Source organism: Engystomops pustulosus, chromosome 7 (genome assembly GCF_040894005.1).
Source record: "Engystomops pustulosus chromosome 7, aEngPut4.maternal, whole genome shotgun sequence".
In the NCBI taxonomy this organism is placed as follows: domain Eukaryota; kingdom Metazoa; phylum Chordata; class Amphibia; order Anura; family Leptodactylidae; genus Engystomops; species Engystomops pustulosus.
In genome coordinates, this window is record NC_092417.1 from 143,172,305 (window position 1) to 143,196,135 (window position 23,831).

The 23,831-nt window shown below is 42.4% G+C and overlaps 1 protein-coding gene across 9 annotated transcripts in view; it reads left to right on the forward strand.

The window, feature by feature from the left end:
- BRSK2 (BR serine/threonine kinase 2) overlaps window positions 1-23,831 on the forward strand; it is a 136,085-nt gene that overhangs the window by 37,753 nt on the left and 74,501 nt on the right. For 6 of the 9 annotated variants that reach the window (XM_072118067.1, XM_072118072.1, XM_072118073.1 and 3 more), the window contains exon 1: window positions 3,190-3,776. In XM_072118067.1, coding sequence (XP_071974168.1) covers window positions 3,683-3,776 — 94 coding nt within the window. In that variant the 5' untranslated portion in view covers window positions 3,190-3,682. Of the gene's footprint in view, window positions 1-3,189; window positions 3,777-23,831 lie in introns of those variants that run through there. The other 3 variants (XM_072118068.1, XM_072118069.1, XM_072118070.1) reach the window with 2 other exon arrangements.

A 23,831-nucleotide genomic window follows, 5' to 3' on the forward strand; every position in this document is an offset into this window, starting at 1 on the left:
TTTTGCTTTTATAGATAAATGGCTGATATTTCACATACATAAGAGAATTATAGAAAGGACATTTCATACCCTAGGGCAGTGGTGGCTAAGCTATTGCACTGGTGCCAGGTATCTTCCTGCAGTCCCAGACAGCCCAGGACCTGCTGTGCACAGAGCTATTTTAAAGTGACAGTGCTACTTGGGACTACTGGAGGGATGGGAAGGTGTGGACAGATCTGGATTATCATTGTAGCTCCATCCAAATTTCTTCTATTTTCTGCTTTATTGGTGTCCTCAGGGTGCTGGTATTAATAAAAGCTGTGACAGAGAAGGGAGTATAAATCACAAATTAAATTTCTGTGTTGGCTCTTTGCGATAAATAAGTGGGTCTTGGTTGTAGTTTGGGTACTCGGTCTCCAAAAGGTTCACCTTCACTGCCCTAGGGGACTAGTGATTTAATAGGTGATTAAAACTTGTGACAAGTTCCCTTTAACCTCTGACTACTCCAAGCCTTAATAGTAAGGGGTGAGCCCTCGTCATACAGATGTGGGGTTTGCTGCATATTGCAGCAAACACCCATTGCTAATACATGTGATCGGTTGTAGCACCAATTGCTGGTGGTAGCTGTTTCATTGCCAGTGGCATTTTAAGGATCGCAGTGTGTGGGGACCGCCATCTTGTTTGCTATCATCGCTGCCCGTGACGTCATGGGGAGTGCCGATTGGCTGCCATGACAACATCGGGTCTTTGTAAGACCAGAGGCCGTATGGTTTCTGCAGAATCGTTACAATGTGCCAGTGGCTCGTTGTAATGAATCATGTGTAAAAACTCCATATACTGCAATACAGTAGTATAGCAGTATATGGTAGTAACGATCAGACTGTCTAGGGTTAAAGTACTTTAGGGGGTCTATAAAATAGTAAAAATTAAAAATACAAGTGCCAATCACACCCTTTCCCTGATACTGATATAAAACTCAATGAACAGTAAAAATCACAAACATGTAAGGCATTGCTGAGTCACAAAATGCCCAATCTATGAAAAAATAAAAACGGTTATTCCATGCGGGGAACCCCATAACGGAAAATAGCGCCCAAATATCCACAATGCCACTTTTCTGTCAATTTACATCAAATTAAAAAAATTACTATAAAGTGATCCAAGGGTCGCGCAGTCCTCAAAATGGTAGCATTGAAAACATCAGCTCATCTTGCAAAAAATGAAGTCTTACACAGGTCCGTACACCAAAGTATGAAAAAGTTATTAGCGTCAGAATGTAGCGAAACAATTATTTTTTATTTTTCATAAAAGGGGCACGCTTACTTACGACAATAATGCAATGTGCCGCAATACACTAAGATCGCGCGCCCTATATCCTGCATGTGTCGCTTCCCCACTCAGGTCTGTCAGAGTTCACCATCTTTTAATTGGTGCTTGTAAGTGCGTTGGTTTGCGACAAAATTTTTAAGTTAAATCCTGTGCTCGGTCCGAATCATTCAGATCGTACGATGGCACGGCCCCGATTTGTGTCGATGGAAGCCAGCGCAGCTGCACCACAAAAGGATCGCGTGCGCCAAAATCCAGCAGAGACACTTGTTGTACACCTGTCCAAGCCGTGCAATCCCCGAAAAAGGCACACAGTCCGACGAAAGTGAGCAGCGCGACCCTTAGTAAATGAGCAACACAATAAAACCTATATAAATTTGGTATCACTGTGATCGTGCCAAACCAAAAAAAAAAGTAGACTTATCATCATAAAAGTGAGATTTTTTGACAATGGGGAGCAAAAGATAAATGTAAAAAGGCTGTGATGCAAAGGGGTTAAATCCCCCGGATAGGTTGGGTCAAAACTATGTGGTTTCTTCAGATGAAGTAGACGGTCCCAAAGCTGCATCTTGAGGATCCCAAATCTCCTTGAAATGCAGTTGTGGATTGAATATATAATAATTCTTTATTTATATAGCGCACACAGATTACGCAGCGCTGCACAAAGCATGTCAAATTGGTCCCTGTCCCCATGGGGCTCACAATCTGAACAACCTAACAGTATGTTTTGGAGTGTGGGAGGAAACCGGAGTACCCGGAGGAAACCGGAGAGAACATACAAACTCTTTGCAGATGTTGACCTGGGTGGGATTTGAGCACAGGACCCCAGCGCTGCAAGGCAGAAGTGCTACTCACTCAGCCACCGTGCTGCCCTAATATATGCTATATAATGTTGATCACATCACTCACATTGTTACTTTGTGTATACTAGGAGTATGTGGGTTATGTGCCTCCAGTGCAAAGGGGGTTCAGCAACAAACTTTCTTTTCCATGCCTAGACAATATATTATTTCAGGGCTACAGATGAAATATTTGCTTCTGGTTGAATCATCATCTACCAGTCTAAACAATTTCAGGTCATTTGTCATTACTATGAAAAATCGCTACATCTATGGTCCATTGAACGATCAGTCAGGCGCGATGTAAATGACCTTTTGTGCACTTCATATACTTTCATTAACTGAAATCAAAGTTCCGAAACCGCAGCTGTAACACAGGAACCAGCTCATGTGTACAGCAGCGGGGTCACAGCAGCACAGAGCACTTGAGGGAGGTGTAAGGAACATTTGTATCGAGGTCACTGATATGGAATTAATATGTGTGTCCGCGACTCGGCCTCTTTCCATTGAAAAATCAATACACACTGCTTATAAGTATAGGACAGAAGCGATCAAATCTGAATAAAATCTATGTATCCTGTTAAAGTTGAATGTGATTTTATTAAAATGTTGAGGGTAAAACATCATATATAACATATATAATAATATTAATAGCTGGGGTGGGGCTGCCTCCCTCCTTTCTGTATTTGTGGAATGAATATCGTACATCATTACCAGTGAAGTGTTTCCACTCCACACTGTGAGCAGCGGTCATTACTCCTTACAGCAGGATAATGGACGAGCCTCTCGTTCTGGTTGATTCAATTTATTTTATTTCCACAAATTTAATTGCACAGATTTTTGCACACAAAACACATTAAGCTACAATGTTGCAATCACAGTCACACATCCCTACACACAAGGTAACCCCCCTCCTCAGTCCAATTAAAATGCATCCTTCTGCCACCAACCAGAAAACAGCTTTGCATCCGCCAATGGTTGTCTGGATAACATCCCGGCTCCATAGGGCTGCAGGCCCCCCCTACACTCCCCACCTCTAAGCAGTGAGCGTGAGGATTGATCAGCAGGTCCCTGCTGAGCTGCTTGTATGTAACACGGCAGCATCCACACCATGCACCCTGCACCTTAGCACTCCCTTCCCCCAGCCTACCTTCATCACGGCTGCATTATATATTTTCCTTTCATAAAAAGGGGAGGGTGCACTGTTTTTTTGCCCCCATAGGGGTGTTTTTTTTTTAATTTCTTTTTGTTTCATTCATTCCATCCAGCCTCACCGGAACTCTGCATCGAGACAGGACGTACACAGAAGGTCCAGCAGACGGAGAGGGGAAAAAAAGCAAAGCTTTATTGATGGTGAAGGACCACAAGGATCTCAATTGGGCGTCACAAGAACGGACAGGTTTATCCAGCAAGAGAGGGGGGGAGAAGAAGCAAAGACAGCCATCCCCCCCTCCCTCTCCATCCCCAGCCCTCCTCCCCCCCTTCTCTCTTGAGGATTTTCCTTGCATCTGGATCCCAGTGGAAAGAGAGAAGAGAAGATGACCACGGTTGGGAAAGATGGTGGTGGAACACCGCACATGCAGTATGTTGGGCCATACCGGCTTGAGAAGACACTGGGAAAGGGGCAGACAGGTGAGTACTGCCGGAAACAAAGATCTAGCAGGGAGGACGGGCTGGGAGCAATCCATGATTCTGTGGGAGGACCTGGGATCAGAAACAGTCTTCATGGTGCTGGAAAATGCCCTATTACATAAACCAATAAAATCCTGCAGGCTGGGATCCCTAGGCAGCCGGTGGAGGCTTACGGGCCTGGAGTGGGGTGGAGACAACCAATATTTCATCAGAAGATATATAGCAACTTCTGAGATGTTCCTGTCGAAAGGACAGTAGTATTGTGAGGGTGTCATAAGAGGACAGAGCTGCTCTAGAAGTGGGGGCAGTGACACTTCCCCGGCCGGCACGTCATTTGGACCCCACTATGCACAGAAGTCCTGAGATACATCTATGGAAGTGCACTGTCATTGCACCTAGAGAGCTTCATGCTTGCAGTCGCTACTGTAAACTTTGCCGTGCGTGAATACAGATGTTGTGTGTAATAACTTATTACATGTCTTGTAGTTACACTATATGACATTTATCAGCATTATACAGCTATCTCCCAGATTTCTGCCTGGTCCTGCACTGTTCTAGGGTCCACTGTAATGGAGGATTGTGGTGCCAGTCATTGAGTAGGGTCCCTAGATCCCACAGGTCTGGTGCATGGGATGGGAGATGGGGCATAGACCTGGGAGAGAGCTCACAACTGCCTTTGTTTGCTTGTTGGCTTTTTGGTGGTGAGTAGTGGCAGTACAGGAGCTGGGGGCTTGTCAGATTTGGGGTCAGAGTGAACCTGACAACAGTGCCAATCTTTAATGGTACCAGTATTTGTTTCTTAAGGAAGTCTCATGGTAATTCTACTGCCAGAGTTAATAATTAACACTTGTCCCCCATCCGTCAACTTTTTATCTATATGTTGCTCTGTATACAACACAGATTTCCTCACTATATACAGATTTCCTCACTTTCCCCTTATGTTCTCCATTACGGGACAACAACTCCCAGCATGGCCTGTTTAAATCATGGATCAGTATGCTATAAAAAAAAGCATTCATCTGAATAAGCCCTGAGCTCAAAACCTGACTAAAGAAACACTATATGCAAATGTTCTTACATACATTTAATAATTATTATTACATATATTTGAATGTGAGCTTTTGTCCCCTGTTATCAGCCATTTAAAGTTGAGCAAAGGTTGACTATAGCAGTATAGGAGGGCTGAGTGTATTGCTTTTATCATTGCTATTATCTGTATTATTAACATTTAAGGAATGCACACTTTTGCTCGCTGTTATCAACCATTTCAGGAAAAACTCTAGTGTATGGACACAAACTAAACTTTTAGAAAGTGCTGACTTGACATCTAGTGCTCCTTCAGGTGACTCCAGGTATAGATATAGGTAGGGATCATTAGATAACTTGGCTTCTGCCCATTGCAGGGAATTTTCCAGCATTAACAAGCATTTAGTCCATTTATGAGGATAGATAATCTCCTGACTACAGATGTGCAGGGCACTAGTCAATCCTAGGCTCACTTCTAATATGGTCACCCCGCTCTTCAAGATAAATCTGGAGGATCTTGTCATTTCAGATCAGAGGCTGAACCTGCTTCCATACACAGTGGTGGTGGAAGGGTTAATTCCCATTTCGGCAGCGTTGGTAGCGTGCATGCTTGCGTCTTACCATCCGTCATACAGGGGAACAATAGCCACCGCTCAGATCCTCAAGGGCTTGGAGGAGGGGGGAATGTGTTGTGTCCATGGAGGGTTAGGATGTAGAAGGATCCAGCCCTTTATTTGGTGGAAGGAGAGGCAGGTGTTGGGACTGACCGGTGTGTAATTAGCCGGGGGCAATTATTCAGAGACTTACAGGCAACATGAAAATGATCCATATGCCCCCCTTCTGTCAGTGCACACACAAAGGCAGATGACCCACTCCCCCCGCACAAAGACACACAGACAATATGTCAGGACATAGCGCCTCGGAGATACACCTCTCACCTCTGCCGAATATACACACAAAGGCCTGGGTACTACCCCAGACCTACTACACCTCAGATAAACCCTGCACAATACACAGGGACAGGGTATATATATTTATGTGAATCATACAATAGTAACTGGATAGATAGATAAATGATGGCTAAATAATAGATGACAGATTAGATATGTTCATAGATAAATCGATAGATTCATGTATAGAATCATAAATTGATTTATAGTTAGTTTCCTAGATTTAAAATTTACTTATAGACACATGGGGATAAGAAAGATTCATAATAGATAAATAGAGTACATAGATACATAGGTGATAAGAGTAGATAGACATAGATACCATAGATACAGTAGATTGATAAATTGATACCAAGTATCTACATGGGGTTAAGATAGATTCATAAATATATTGAAGAGAAAAATAGCATAGAGATATACAGAGATCGATGATAGATAGATTAGAAGGATAGATAGATAAATAGATGCAGAGAAAGATGATAGAGTAGATGGACGAATATAGATAGATATAGGATAGAAAGATAGTTAATAAAGCAGAGAGATAGCTAAAGTAGATGGATAAATAGAATGATAGCAAGAGTAGATAGATGATAGATAGATAGATAGATACCTACTATCTACGTGTGGTGAAGAAAGATTCATAAATATATTGGAGAGATACATAACGTAGATAGATTATTGAGAAATAAGTACAGAGATAGTTGATAGAGTAGATATAGAAAGATACATAGAATGAGAGCTATAGTAGACGATAGGGTAGACAGACAGAGATAGATAGATACCTAGTATAGACTCTGGGGTTGTCCAGATATTAGCAATGATGACCTACTTGAAGAATAGACCATCCGGCTGCGTTCACATGTTACACTTGAATTGTGTTTTGAAATACAACTCAGGCGCATAAGGGAAGAATAACTCCCGGACGCTGATGGCTTTAGATCTAAACTCTTGTGTTTAGGAACAAGAAACACTTGTTTCAAAAACGCAATTGAAACTCAACGTATGAGTACGTTGTCAGATGTCAGATAGGAGGGGGGATGCCTGATGCACTGTAATTGGTTGTTTGGCATGGCGTAAAGACGGGGAAGAGCGCCAGAAGCTTTTGGTCTGTTTTTGGTGTTGATGTCACTACAGCTATGGGTCTCATAGAAGAGCGAGTAGACCATCCATGCTGAATGCTTTGGCGTAACGTCTTCAGTTTCTACACTTTTTTTTACAAATTATTGTGATGTACCTTGTTGCCTTCATTTTACTCAATAAAACAGGACCGTCAAATAAACTATTCCAACCAAAAGATTATCATAAAGCGGATGGAAAATAACTAAAGAAAGTGTGACCACTGCCTTACTGAAATCATGTTAGGAGCCTCTTACTGGTATACGTGTCGATTGAATTATGCCCGGAAGTCTGCCGTGTATAGCTCCCTCCACCATCACAAATTCACCTCAGATATATTTCATTCTCATAAGCTTCTTAAATATTTAGACAGGTCATAAATGCGCAGATGTTTCACCAACATCAGCAGGAGGTGAGACATCTGCCCATCTTATGGGTCCCTCTATGCACCACTAGTGGAAATACAGAAACCTTGTACACGGAAAATACAACCTCTCTGCTCATGAGAAAAGTAAAGAATGGATTTTTTTTGTACATATATTACACACAAACATCTAGTTAAGTCTAAAAAGGTGGCCATTGGACTGAGATAGTTATATACTTGCATGTATGGATGGGCTAGTTCATGGTTTATCCCAATGATTGAGCAGGTTATCATCAAACCTGTCCAGGCCCTCCTTAGACAATTTTTAAATAAATCCTGGAAATATGAGTCTCATTGACTTACTGACTGTATACAAATATCTCACCTCATGTTTTTTGTAATGTGTGTATAAGTGTGTGGGGGGGGGGGGCAGGATATGAGGTAATTTATCAATAAACATCTATGAAAAGCCTCCTGTCTTTTACCTCATCAGCAGGACATCCCTGTCCTAAAAATCGCTGCAGATAGAGGGTCATGTCATCTCTATCTGTCCATGAACAATTGGGTCGATTGTCCATGGACAGTTAGAGATCACATGACCCTCCATCTGCAGCCATTTTATGGACAGGAATCTCTGGCTGATGAGGTAAAAGACAGGAGGCCTCACTTTACATATCAATAAACTGGAGAAGAACATAAATATATATATATATATATATATATATATACAAGATAGGGTCTGTAGGTTTGTTCTTAATTGAATTTGTATGTAAGTCGGAACTGTATATTTTATCATTGTAATCCCAGCCAGAACTTTTTTGGTCTCTGTGATTTTAAAAATGTTGGGTTGTCATAAGAACCAGGATTAACAATAAAGCTTCATTACAGACACATTTGATAACTAACAATAGAAAGAAAGCCACCGCTCACTCACATAAGCTGCATCCTCAATATAGACGAGGTCCTATTCCTCCTTAGCTCTCGGTGCACGGAAAGGCAGTCCTGCCGGTTGACTGAATGATGCACAATGAAACGAAGGTATTCCAGCACTCAGAATCTTCTTTAAAAAAATATTTGAATTTTTATTTTGTAAATATTAAAATTGCAAGGTCACATCCTGGCATATCATCCAAAAAAGAAAAGATCTACGCGTTTCGGACTAGTGTGCTTGCGTCCTTAGTCATGATCTGATCATGATCATGAATAAGGACGCAAGCACACTAGTCCGAAACGCGTAGATCTTTTCTTTTTTGGATGATATGCCAGGATGTGACCTTGCAATTTTAATATTTACAAAATAAACATTTGATAACTGTTACAGCTGATTATTGTAGCCTAGGACTAAAGTACAATAAATTACCAATATCCAGAGGTCCGTTTGTAACTAGGGGTCGTATGTAAGTCGAGTGTTCTTAAGTAGGGGACCGCCTGTATGTATGTATGTGTGTGTGTGTATAAAGTACCTAATATCCTGTCCCCCACACTTATACATATAACAAAATACATGAGGTAAAGTGGCCAACACCTTTAAGTAAATCAGCCAACATTTTGCTATGTTACAGTGTTGTCACCTATGGACATTTTGGAAATCTATTGTAGTATTTCATGATGGCCTAGCATACTAGAAAACCAAGCAGACCAGTGATTTCACTTTTACAGCAAGGCAGCAGTCCGAAATTTCTGTCTACTGCTCTATAATATTATGAAGTTTGTGGCAAGTTTGTAAAGCCTTGGATCAGTCTGTGAAAAGCAGACCATATGCTGGCTGGAATTCATAGTCGGAATGGTGTGGCGGACATGACTCCATGCATCAAGGTGCAATTTGATGCAGGGAGTCCCTTCTTGCTGAAGGAGCAGCAGCACCAAACAATGATCACAGAACGGTGCTGCTGTTTTGTGGGGAAGCAGAGACTCGTTGCATCATATATCGCTATGTCCCATCCCTGGTACTATATCGGCCCATGAAATCCTTATTGTTTGATCAGTGAGGGTAAAACCAGTAAGATCCAAAGCCAAATCAGATGTTTCCTATATTACAAATCCAAGTTGTAAATGTAGTAGATCCTGGGGCTAAAGAGATGACTGTGTGTACAGTCATCATTCTCCATTTATGTCTATGGGACAATATTATTTTGCAGAATTTCATAAAAATATAATAAGTATAATAATTCTTTATTTCTATAGCGCCATCATAAACTGTAGTGCTTTACAGATAATGGGGAGCATATACAAACAAAATAAGACATCACAGTGTAAAAATATAGTCATATTAAACAATAGGAATGAGGCCCTGTGTTATACAGTAGAGCCATTATACAGTGGCTACACAAATCTATGGGATTTTATTCACTGAATCTTAGCACAAGTTCTAAAAACGGGTTAGGAATTACCCAAGTGCTTCAAAATATGCTGCTCGGTTATGTCTATGACCTTTAATGTCCTAAAACAGTGTGCAAAGCCTTGTGTGTGCAGGTACCGTGTCTGATATTGGAGCGCTCCTCAGCAGGTGCAGCCATCACTGCAGTTTCGACTTTTGTCCTTGCGTAATATTATTTTAAGAATGACCTCCTGGAAACATTCTCACCTGTGCACATATCCATTACCTTCCTCTACCTTTGTCTACAGATTCTCTAAAGACCTTCTGATTAAAAAAAAAACCCACGTCTGCCCTGCAGATGGTTATTCTCATTCTCTCCGGATGGGAATTATTATTATCCGAGTAATATGCCAACATTCTTGAAACATCTAAAATATATTGTCTACGTACTTGAACTTCTATTAATTTAGGGGTTAATAGAGTTGAGGATCCTCCTACTTGTCAGAGAGGATAGCAGTTACATGAAATGTCTTCTTGGAGGACCTGTCCTGTCGTGCATTAAACTGGCAACCTGACCAGAATAGGCGCCATGTAATGTGTATATTGGCCTGTGGAGGCACTGCAGGGAAATTGAATCCTTACTGACAGGTCGCTTTACACAATAGATCTTATTGCTGGGATCCGCCATGGATTAATTGATCAGATTGTTGTCAAGGAACACTTCTAACAGGGATGTGGACCCAAAGTCAAGTACCACTTAAAAGGAAATTTACCATCAAAATCAAGCATGATAAACCAGAGACACTTACTAATAGATTCAGTCACCGTGCTTGTAGTAATCCTCTTATGTTTGGCCTACTTCTGAAATCAACTTTTAATATAAGCCAGAAGGACTCTGGGGGTGTTACCAGAGCCCCTCCGTGCTGTAGCTTCACAGCTGGCTCTTACACTGTGCAGGAGCACTTCTCCATCCCCTCCCACTGTGTGACACTACATCAAGTAGAGGAAGAAGTGCTGAGCATGAAAGAGACATTTTCCTGCACAGTGTAACAGCCTGTGAAGCTACAGCACAGAGGGGCTCTGGTGCCCATAGGTGCCCTTCTGGCTTGTTAACATAATTTTAAAAGTCGATTTTAGAAGGATTCTAAAATGGTTTATCGTGATTTTGATGGTAGATTTCCTTTAAACCAAAGTTTAGAGAAGTTTTAACTGAAACTGAGTAATATGCATACTTATCTGTGACCATCTGTGATTGATTGATATTATTAAAGGGGAAAACTGTTAGTGATTAGTTGGAGTGACTTTATCATGTTCAATCCTTTTGTTGTTGGGGTGATCATCCTTCATCAGGTTTAGAGCATTTCAAAAATGACCTGTGACCTGTGGCATTCAATTTTTTTTTTTTACGAATCTATGAGTGATACATAAAAAATGGTTCTGACAGGGACATCTTCTAATTTATAACTGATGGGTCGGAAGCAGGATAGGCTCCAGATTTCACTAGGCCCCTGGGCGACACAGCCTCAGTGACCCCTTTGCAGTGAACTCACATGGCGCCATTAAAAATTCAGAAACTAAAGCAGTCTCCTGTTCCCTAAAATATTCACTAGTTTATCGTCCCAAACAGCCCCCATGGTTATTTTGCATCTAGCCCCCTCATAGTTATTTTATATAAAGTCCCCCTTGCACCCTTATAGATTCATTAAATACAGCCCCCCTCACCCCCATGTTTTTTTTATGTGCACCCTTATGTAGGCCCTCAGAAGCTCTGGACCCCAGCACTTGGAACGGATCCCTTAAAGGATATTGCATATTGTGCAGTCGTGTGCCGTCCGTTTTTCTTTCACTGTCGTGTGCATGCGCCCATAGGGCGTTGTGGTTGTATGGACTGAGTGTGGCCAGTCCAAGGCTAATGTTACAACGTGTGATTGTGCTGGGGTGAGTTGCAGCCATTGCGTCCCTCTAGTCCCTAGAGATACGGGCATACTGTGCTTTGTTATGCCGTACAATGTTTTTCTGGGGTCACGTTTGTGGCTACTGTAAATAGCATAAAAGATATCAGCTTGGTAAGATGGGAAACACTTAGTCGGGTGTCTAAGGAGCGCACGTCTTCACCCACTGTACGAGGGCGGCCTTGTACGGATGATTTTCCTCTAATTATATACAGGAAGCTACGTATTTACTTATTAGGGTTGATTGCTGATTCACTTGTACTATATTATTTTGGTAATTAAAGTGCTCCTCCTGTAGCTGATGCGTAGTGGAGCCCATACGCCAGGAGCCAGGCTGCGCTCACTAATATATGTTTTACTGCCCTTTTCCTGTCACCATAGCCTTTGGTTTTCAATCCCCCAATTTTTTTTAATTTTTTTATCGCAGTAAATCCTTGTTTATCAGAATCAGGCAGCGCAGAGAAATAAGCGCTGGCATCATCTCAAATGTCACATTTCACCATGTTTGTTTCCATTCACATATTAATACTCGTATACATTTCACCCAGATGAAGCAGAAGGAATTCTGTTGACATTAGTCGAAAAAGCTGATTACTTCCACCACGGTGGGGATGTAAAAGCTCACATTTACATTTTTGCCCCCAAGCCACTCTTCCTTCTTCTATCCTATACCTCCATGGTGTTTGTAGCTCTCTATGGCCCCAGACCCCTGCTGCATCCCATCTGTACTGAATCAATGCACTAAATTGGTTCTGCCTTTAGAGGGATGACGGCTACATTTGTATTATGCAGAAATCAGAAACTATTAATGCCTAAACAGCTACCAAGTGAGCAAGGAAGCGTCTTTTGTAGGATTTCCCATCTGGACTAAAAGCCGGCCGCAGATCTGCTTTAAATGGTTCATATATTACTACATTTTAAAATTGAGTTCTGAAAATGTTTTAGGGATATTAATAACGCTGTAATATATGGGCAGTCTAATAGTATTGATATAGTGGTCCCATTACTAGATCTCGAAAGGAACCTGTCACTAGATTTTACATTGTTACACTTGCAGCCCCCTCAGGTAGTGTATGAAAGCTTTTAAGTGAAATTTTACCCTTTTACCTAAAAAAAAAAAAGAGTATAGAGGACTAATATCTCCCTGAGATTAGTCAAGTATAGAGCCCGCAGGGAGAGCATCCCCCTATCCTCGGTACAGTACCTTGAAACATGATTTGGTGTCATATTAGAGATACAAATCTCATCTTTCAGATTGTACCAGGCTTCTGATTCTGTGATCTACAGAACCATAGATAAAGGCAGCTAAATACATTGGGGCACATTTTCTTACCCGTCCTGCGCGATCCCTGAAAGTGCATGGTCCACAACTGCCACGATTCACAAAGATCGTGTGCCCAATATCCTGCATCTGTCACTTCCCCGCTCAGTTCCGCCGGAGTTCACCTTCTTTTTCCCATTCCATGTAAGTGCATTGTCTTGCGACACTAATTGAATCTTAAATCCCACGCTCAGTCCGAATCAGTCAGATCGTCTGACAGACCGCCCCCCCCCCCCCCCCCAATTTCTGTCGCATGAAAGCCAGCGCAGCTGGGCCACAATCCGATCGCGTGCGACACAATCCTCACTTAAACCTGTTACAGCGGTGCAGATCCTGAAAACTTTGAAAATCTGATGAAAGTGTGCCATTGTTGGAAAGCTTCAAATAAAGATCCCATTCCCGCCCTTTTTTAAGCTCCCGGTATCACCTGTTCTGTAGATCACAGAACCACAAGCCTGATGCGATACGATGAGATTCTTATCTTTAATATGACACCAGAACATATTTTTAGGTACCATAGAACAGTAGAAAAGGGCATCTGAAATGACACTTTTCCTTCCCCCTTCTAAACTTGACTCATCTCACATAGAACCAAAATTTTCTCTACTCACTTTCACTTGTTTCATAGGTAAACAGGTGAAATTTCACATAAAAGAGGGAATTCTAAAAGGACCTTTCATACCCTACCTGAGGGGACTAGTAGTTTAATAGGGAAAAATCTGGTGATAGGTTCCCTTTTAAGGGCTGATGTTTAATTAGTACCCTATGAAGGAGCAGTAAAAATGCAGTAGTCTACCTCAGCTGATGGCAGAAAATTGGCCGCAATAAACATAGACAACCACTCGTATTTTACTGGGTCAATTCCATTCTGAGGAACAATCCCAATTATAGAGGATTGAATCGTACATATAGTTCATCAGAGAAGGCAAAACTTTTGGAGATGCTTCTCTCTGGTAGTTTGCTTCAGTTTTAAAAGGGGGAAAAAAGGCCCTTGTTCTCCAGATCAATAGGTGTCCCTGGGGCCAGCCTCTCACCATTCAGACACCTGCCCCTAATTCTGTAGATAAGACGTCTGTAGCTTGTCATGCCTATCCGCTGGTTGTGAGTGGTATTGCGGATCAGCCCTATTCACTTCAGTGTTAAGAAATTGTAATATTTCACGACAGGTGTAGAATGATTCTGGAAGATCAGACATGTTTTTCTCATTGTGAACAACCCAGTTATGCTTGTGCAACCATCAGATGTTTGACCCAGTTCTTGCTTCAGAAGATGAGTCATGGATTTCCTCCTAATATATTTAATATACTGTATGGACGGGTCGGATGCACTCAGTTTAATGGACATCTATCACCAGGATGAAGTCTTGTAAACCAAGCACATGCGGGTGTGTGCCCACTCTGGAGGGATCTGATTTTCTTTTATATTTTTATGCCCTTTTTTTTTTTTTACAGGAAAATGCTTTTGAAATAATGCAAATCAGCCTCAGGTGTTAATGGAGCCTGGAGCCTCTCAGGCTCATGTGCATTAATTTTAAAGCCTTTTTTTCTCTTAAAAACAAGGGCAGAAGATGGTAAAAGTAAAGCGCATCCTGCCAGAGGATCCAGTATGTCAGTGTGCTTGGTTTACAATCCTTCATCCTGGTGGTAGATTTTCTTTAGCTATTTGACAACAAAAAAAACACAACATACTGTTAACATCTCCTGTCGCTAGAGCATCAAAAATGGAAGTCTAAGGGATAATGCCCATTGATTTCAATGGCACCATGTATGTTAATGCTTCTGTTATTTGAGTGGAAAATTGGATGGAGTCTTCACACCATTTTTTTCCATCTCAAATAACGGAGGTTGTGCAAACGGAGATCAATGGACATTTTATTATGTTATTATACTTTTACTGACAGAAGATAATGGCGAAGGTCCAAAATGGCAAAAATTAGGCCTTACTCTTTTAGGTGAAAATATGCTAAGTAGAATCACCACTTCCTATGGATGATATGGACGTCTGCATTAAAGGCCACGCTCACCGTGATTGACATTGGCAGAATGACGCAAGGGGTTCCCATAGTCGCACGCTTGCTACAGTCTAGATGGTTTCTCCTAGCAACTGAGGGGATGTCCTGCCGCTGGCACAGCTACATGAAATAGATTTAGCAGAAAGAAAAGCGCTTGCTAGATTAGGGACAGACATTTGCATTGGGTCTCTGGTATCTTAAAGGGGAAATGTTATATTTGTAATCCATGGTCTACTTCCTTCTACAATAAGCTTTTTAAATTATGCTAATGAGCTTGAAGGGCTCCTGAGGGTATTACCGGAGTCATTTAGTACCGCGGCTTCACAGACTGTTACACTGTGCAGAGCCCTTCACCTCCCACCATGTTCTGAAAGGGGGAAGTGCCAAAGGAAGCAGAGGGGGATACAGTAATAGCAGCTCTGGTAACACCACCTGGAGCTCTACTGGCTCATGAGCATAATTTTAAAAGTTGATTTTTAGAAGGAGGGAGGCCAAAGATACAAGTATAAAAAGATTACCGGACTCCGCTATAGATTTTTGATAATGTGTCCCTGGTTTATCATGCCTGATTTTGATTTCCTTCAGCACAACTTTAAATATGACAAGGGTATCAGATTAATTTATGAAATCAAATTAACGTAGCCGTATACCTCAGGGGACTTAATTTTGCTGCTATTCCTCTCACCTCCATACATTGATCAGGATTGATCATGTTAAAATTCAATATATTTGCCTCCCCCTCCCTTCCCCGAATTCTCATCCTACAAGTTGCTTTACCACATATTGGTCATACAGAAATCTTTACGTTGGCTTTATATTCATCTAATGTATAATGGCATCTATAGCAAGTATTACAATGCTGTTCTCTTCTGCTTCAGTCTTTGACCCCACAATCAGGGCGAGAAGACGACTGATAAAACATTGAGGGAGGGGGAAGCACGGGGTTAGCGGAGGGCACCAGTGTGACCCGGGGCCATCATCTCTCCATGCTATGTACACCCGCTCTCGTTGATCATTTTTCCTCAGGCTCCAGCGTGAATAAACTGCACGTTTTTACAGCCATTATGAACTGACAGGCACATGTCATAGCGGATCACCGTGCAGCCATCATACATGGCCCTGGCGTGTGTTTTTCCTCTAAGAACCATTAAAAAAATGACTGTCGCTTACATGAAATGTATTAAGGGCGATATGTTTGGTTTCAGAGCATGCGGTTGGGTCATTGTTTGGCAGACGGATCATGTTCCCTGTTAATGATGATGGTAACACAAGCAGAGGGGACTTGCCGAGCTTATGCTGAAGCAGCAATAGGAAAGCCTTTGCCTGGTCTCATCATCTTTCATGAGCAAACAGGATGTTACCAAATAAGTTGGTGCCCTTCTGGGACCCTGGCTGCCCTTTAAGCCTCAAGCCACTGAGCCATACATACTTGTCTGTGCCACGGGGTAATTTCCGGCTGCAGCCCATATCACAATAGCTACCATTGTTTATGTTGAAGGATCAGTATTCCTCACACCCCCCCCCCCCCCTTTATGTCCCACAATATTCACAACCCCCAGAAATGACGCCGGTTGTTTAGATCTTGAATCTTGGGAGTGTCAGCAATTTCCATTTTTTTCCCCCTCGGACAGGCGAGCCACAATACATTATAGGTTTTTTTTCTCCCTAATGCAGCAATGGAAGGAACATGAGTGCGGCTTGAAGATTACTAGAAGTAAGAAATCCGGGGAACCTCTTGAGAGGAGATTAAGTGGAGGACAGAGTCGGAAAGGCCTGGTTTTGGTGTAATTACTGCATAATACCGAGGGCAAGTTGAGTTGTGCAGGCGGTGACCTTCTGACTTCAGATTAGGAGATAATCTGGGGACACATTGCAGATATACGGGGGGTCTCTATCCCAGCATGTAAAGTGCAGGGCATATGTGCCCTTCCACTGACCAGAAATGTATAGGGGCAAATCTGCTTCTAAATCTCTCGCCCACTTATCTGCCTTTTACTGTAAGAGGCTCTATGATGTCATAGCAGCTGATTACAGCCAATGAGAGCGCTCCGTTACGCAGCTTTCCATCAAGTTGCGGAGCTGGCAGAAGAGAGGAGAATTCACTACGGAGGCGTAAATCACTGTTCCAGGCCTCCCATTACTGACAGCAGCAGACGGGGCAGGGTTTTTAGTTTTTACTTTAATTTTTAAACGTTAATGGAAACGTTAATCGGTCCATTACATTACGTGATACGTGGGAATAAACGAGAGGGACGAACGCCGATTCCCTGGATCTGCCAGTTTACTAGTTTCATGAATGATGGGACCCTGGTTACAATAAACAATGTGAATACATACATTATATTTATTGACAGCAGCTTATATAGATAAAAAGGGGTCCCTCGTTACGATCGGCGGTGTTGGTTTCCTCACCTTGTTCTTTTTCACTTACCCTTGAGCTCTTCTTTCCTGATCGTATCTCTGGAGAGGGGGCTTCCTTATAAGTCGTGACACCCTAAACGTTGACCAATTCAAATTTAGGGCCCCTGTTCTAAAGGGTCTCATAGCAGACAAATAATCTGTCTCTATGGTAAATACAATGTAGAATTATTTTATTCTATCCAACACGACGTGACATTGTATGTTTTTTGTATTACAATCCTGAAAGTTGTGTATCTGACAAGGGGTAAGGCGCTTTTTGCTATATCCAGTGGCTGTGTAGCATGCAGACAGTGTGTGTCTATAGCGCGGTGCCTGCACGGGTCCTTGTCACTGCTCAGCACTGCAGAGTTATATATAGCGCCTGTATCTGCAGTCTCAGTGCTGCCTCTGTGCACTAGGATTACAGAGACCGATGGAGGTCAGGATCATACAAAGCAGCATTAACTCCTACTAGTCCATACAACTGCACACTCTCCATTTTTGTTTCCATCTATTCCTTTTTTTTTTTCTAGCATCCATCCACTGTAAATATAAGGACTAATGACGGTGAATGTGTTAATTGTAATTGGAGCTTTGTGGTGGGAGGGAAAGCAGGGGTTAAACAGGCAATTAGTAAATCCTACGTTTGGGTGGACCCCATGGAGACATGGCGAAGGTCTCAGGGGGCACTGATTCTTCTTTTGTTGATCATCTTAAAGGTCAGGGAGAAAAAAAACATGGAAATGAATGAAAGAGGGGTAAAAAAACCTACCTTTGTAGCGCTACATAACTAGAATTGAGTTCAGGACCCTGGACAGCAATGTACAAAGGTGTAGTCACCTGGAGAGGACTGCATCGGTCATATAAGAAGTGTGGACCAGACCATATCTTCTTATTCCCTATATCTACATGTACTAGTATAGAAATGCACCACACAATGGTCACAGATGGATACAGATGCTCACACTTCTTTAATGACTTTGGACAAGGATTTTGCTGTGCTCTCTTACAGTGGTGACAGCGGGGGCTGTACCAGTTATGACAGAATTCTGGGTGCAATATTAAAAGAACACATGGAGATGTTTCTATCTGCCCTCAATATAACAGCCTTTGCCACAGAAACCAAAAATTTAATATTCACAGGCAACTAGAACAGGAGTCGTCCAGAAGCAGAGAAACCCTTTAGGGCACGTTCATACTTGGCGTTAATGTATGGAGAATAGACGATTTGCCCAATTACATTGCTGTTAACATTGTGTTTACAAAACGGATGGGTAAACACATGCATTGATGCATGCATGTTGTATTACGTTTCAAATCGCATGTGTTAACACCACGTGGATACACACTCTAAAGCTACATTCACACACATGTATGGGGGACGTATATACGGCCGATATACGTCCCCCATACACTTCTATGGGCTGACGGCCCTGTACGGGAGTGGTACGGTGCAGCACACTCTCCGCAGTGCCAATGTATTCCCGCTGTACTACGGTACGGCGGGCATTCATCGTGTGCATGTAGCCTAAGGCTGTATTCACACAAATGTATGGGGGTTGTATATATGGTTGACGTACATACGTCAATGGGAGCACATCGCTGTACAGGAGCGGTACGGTGCAACACAAGCACTGTACGCCATATATCACTATGGAGAGGGGCAGGGGTGAGCAGTGCTCACTCCTCTCCCCGGCGCCGATGTGTGCCCGCTGTACTATGGTACAGCGGGCACACGTTAATGTGAATATAGCCTTAGAGTATGTACAACTTATATCAAACTTTCATTGCATATAGGTTTTGACATCAGGTTCAGTTCACACCTGGATTGGGGGTTTCTGTTGCACTCCTCATTTTAGGAAAGGGTAACGGAAAGTAAAAACAGAAGGTGTTTCCATTATCAGTAAGACCCAGACTGCTTCACCTTTCCATAACTAAAGGGGGAAACAACCTGACAAACGCAGTGTTTCCTTGGGCTTTCAGAATTCTGAAGGGCATACACGTGATTTCTGTGATTGTCTCCATCTACCTTGTGGTTCCAGTAGAGGTTTCAGTGTCTCTGTAGCCATCATGGCATACAACAAAACGGAGAACCAGGATTCATAACTTATACTTGCATTAGGCTAAGTTTGCATCACAGTTTGTGGTGTCCATTGATCCATTGTGTTGGAATAGAATAACACACTCTTAGAAGTGATGGTGAACCAAAGACCTTCCATTTACCATCCATTTCCATTGACCTGCATGTCAGCAAGTTTCAGTTCCACCACACCTCCGTTATTTAGCGTTTCAGCATTGTTTTTGCTGTTTAAACTCATGGAAAAACAAGCACCATGACCAGTGGTGTGAACTGGGCCTTAGCAATCATTTAAGTTGGCTTTTGCTGCAGTATTTTAACCTTTTTGAAATGTCAGTAGATCCCTGTGGTATGTCCTATATACAATAAAGTGTCATGGTTTGTGTATTGTCATGGAAACATTTCTGGCGTATATATTAAATGTATCCAAAAGCTTCCATGTACTTTTGCCACCTGAGATGAATGTTGGGATACTCCATTTCTTCTCTTACTATATATTACAGCATAGTAGTCTGTGTTTTCCTCTACAAGGGGTCTTCACTTTAAAAATAATATGCTTCGTGATTTATGTACTTTTAACATTGTGGCATATGTCATATGCTGGTAAGAGGTGTTGTACAGATTAGATATTATTGTCACTACTAGAACCTGACCAACTAGTGTATGTGAATGTATGACAACATTACCTTGACGTTCTTATTGAATGGGCACAGGAAATTACATTTATACTTGAGATGTCATCCACGTTTTTCTTAGCCAAACTGAGTGTTCATGTGGTTTGGAGGTTGAGCTTTAAAGCAGTTGTCAAAGTATGATTTCATCAGACACACCTTTAAAGGAAATCTACCATCAAAATCAAGCATGATAAATCGGAGAAACTTACACTTGTTTGTTATCCATGGCCTTCTTCCTTCTAAAATAAACGTTTAAAATTATGCTAAAGGAACAAGGGCTTCTGGGGTTATTACTAGAGCCCCTCCATGCTTCAGCTTCACAGCCTGTTACACTGTGCAGTAGCACTTCCTCCACCCACTGTATGAGATTACTGAAGACAGAGGGAGGGGGAAGAGTTGAGGAAGCTAGTGGAAAGACCTGATCCTGCGCAGTGTAACAGTCTTTGAAGCTGCAGTAATGCACTCCAGAGCCCTTCTGACTTATTACCATAATTTTGAAAGCTGATTTTAGAACGGAGGAGGCCATGCATAATAAATATAAGAAGATTACCACAGTCACGGTGCCTGGTTCTATAAGTAAGTGCCACTGGTTTATCATGCTAGATTTCCTTTAGTATTTTTCACGGCTGATTTGAATCACTTTATCTTCCTTTTCAAATTCATCCGTTGGTTTTTAACAAATCCTTCAGAACTGTAGATTTTTTCAGTCATGTAATAGTGTCTCCAAGCAACCATCCTTACTTAACAGATAGCACTTGGATGCTATCCGTCTCTGGTCTTTTTTAATTTACTGGCCCATTGACTTCTATTGGACGAACAGAACCTTTAAAACAATCTGACAAGTTCTGTAGAGGATTATAATATAGTCAAATTGGGTGGTAGCCGAGGGCCCAAGCCTACTAGGCCCATGATCACCCAAACCACCTACCAATTTTATACTAAGAATGACCTTCACCCATAAAATCCTGGTACTTCTGTTCAGGTTCTAGGACACATGTATACAAGAGCCATGTCACTTTTGAAGGTTCTCCAAAGGCCCTTAATACTAGTACCATATGAAGGAAGTGAATTCCAGACTTGTAGGGGCTATAATATTCCCAGGGCCCATGGCAGTCTTAATCTGCCCCTGGAACAGTCCATTCTCTACTATTTGCCAGACAGTCCGCTAAATCAGAGGTTCCCAACCTTTTTTGCACCAGGGACCGGCTTTAAGCTAGACCAGTTTTCCATGGTCCGGTGGGGGCGGGGCTTTGGTCATATTGGGTGGGGTTATGGAGGGGTGGAGCTTAGTGCATACTTATCATATAATTATGACATTTATAATGAGAATGTGATTCAACTTACCATAGGTTCAGAATGAGTGGGAGCACCAGGCTTGTTTCCCTGAATCAGTGGGAGCACTGGGCTTGTTTTCCTGCAACAAGACGGTCCCATCTAGGGGTGATGGGAGACAGTGAAACCCGAAGTGTGTTCCTTATGTCCAGTCTACTCCGTAATCTCGTTTTTGCTGTTGTCATGGCAGAAAACCCAGTTTCAGTGTACGGCACTGCTACTAGCACTGCTATATGCACCAGACACCACTGTATGGGGAGGATACTGGCGGGACCTCTGTGTACAGCGCTAAGTAGCAGCATTGTACATTGAGCGTCAGTGTATACAGCGCTGCTGCTTAGCAGCGCTACACACTGAACACCGGTACCGGGAGCCGCGTCACTGAAGCCAGTCTGCTGCCCAAGCACGCCCCACATAACATGTTCTGCCGGGGGCGTGTCAGTAAGGAGAGCCTGCCACCCCCCCACCCCGTCAGGAACACACCATGCTGTGCAGGAGGACCGCGTCACTAAGACCCGCCCCGTGACGTACAACAGGTACCATGCTGTGCTGTGGAGGGCTGCGTCACTAAGACCCGCCCGACGCCCCACCCCATCCTGCATAATGTTCTCTGCCAGGAGCTGCGAGTTGTCACGGCTATGGCAGAAAACATTATAGATCCACACAGAGCGAGCTCTGACCAGGCGCAGGACCACAGAGCTAGCTGTCAGCGGCGGTTGGGGACCTCTGCGCTAAATCCATTGAAACGTATTGCTTTTCCTGCAGCTGTGTGCCATTTGTCCAAAAAACGGATGAGAAACATCCGTTTTTCACTTTAGTGTACATCTGATCTTAGTCTCAATTGGTCAATACTTTGAAACAGAAGTACCCTCTTCACCCGAAGATCCAAATTCATTATAAAAATGATAGGTTATACAAAGTCACCATATGGCGTAGTAACACTTGTGCGTACGGTCTCTTTTTGATGTACACACCTATCGCCGTGCCTCATTGGGATGCCATGGCTTGCGCTGTCAGAAGATCCATACCACCTATTGATTCCAATGGGTTCTAAGGTAAATTATAGAGAGAAAGAGATTTGTAACTGCAAGGGATTTCTCCTCCGCCTGTAGAGATTGTGGCCGCAGGTTTCTTGTTTATTATCATGGCTGCAGCGCCATCACGCCAGTCGTTCATTCTTAGACATGCCTCCTGTCAAGGTGAGTATTGATCAGGAAGGAAGGATACCTGCGAAACACGGTGCTCGCACGTCACAGCGTCCCATGTTCCCCAGATCATTTACAATCCACAGAAATCACAAAGCAGATGGATACTGAGCAGATCAGGGCTAAGCTGTGCTGGGGAGATTACAGGGGGAGGTATTTGTATAGGACGGAGGGCCGGGCAGATGGTGCTCTATCAAACTTCATCTCTCTATCCCTTTCTCTCTTTCACTCCATCCTCTTTGTCTGGCTTCCTCTTTTATCTGCTGTAATTCACTTCTCTGAATATGCAGATAATTGAATGCACAAAATGGAAATATTACCCATAGAGGCCTGTAATAATGATGAGATGGGTCCTCGTCATGTTATTAGTGGCTTTTGCCCACTAATAGTAGTATACAGGCAAAAGATTCCCCAAATTCTAGCCTTACACTAGCATTTGGGTCACACAGTTATGCATGGGATTTTTTTTTTCATGTTAAAATTTGATATCTTAGGAAGCAGATTTCTTTTTCTAATGCTTTTAGATGATAATTACTTATTAACCATTTCCCATCTCGTCTCAATTTGCAAATATTATGGCACAATATTAAAAAAAAAAATCAATAAATATTGATTAGACGCAAGCATATTTTACGTTGGGACCACTAGTGATCAGCAGAACTGTGGACTGAAGTTCTAGAAGTCCCGCCAAGCTTCCTTGGACTTTCAGGACCAGCGATCTTGTAAGCCATCCCAGAAATACAGAAGAAATCGGCCCACTACTGCACCGTTTGTCCTAAATGTCTTATTCCTTATAGGGTCGTTAAGTGATATTTGGGATCCCAGCAGATGGCCCCCATAATTAGAAATGTATCCCCTATCCTGAGTATAGGAGATGTATGTGTTGTATGGGGAAAAACCCCTTTTTAAGAGTATTCCTGAAATTATAACTTAATAACTATATTCCTACCATGTTGTAGCACTTTGTTGTAAACATATATTGGGTGGATTCCTGACGTGCCCTTACAACAGAGGGCTATGACTTATCCTACTGAATACTCATATGATGTGTTAGGGATGTGTTCTCAGGTTCCATCCTCTCCCTCCTGAATGTGGAAGGAGGATTGAACCTCGGCAGCAGTCAATGATTGGCTGCTGCCAATGTTTAGAGTTTTTCCCCAGTGATGTCACTGGTGTCTCCATGATCGTACTGACCCAAAAAATAAAGGAGACTTAAAAAAAATATGAGAAAATTAAATAATTCAAATATTTGCTGAAAGTGGGGTATTTATTAGGGCTTCTGTGCCAGGCAAATGCTAGCTTATTGCTAG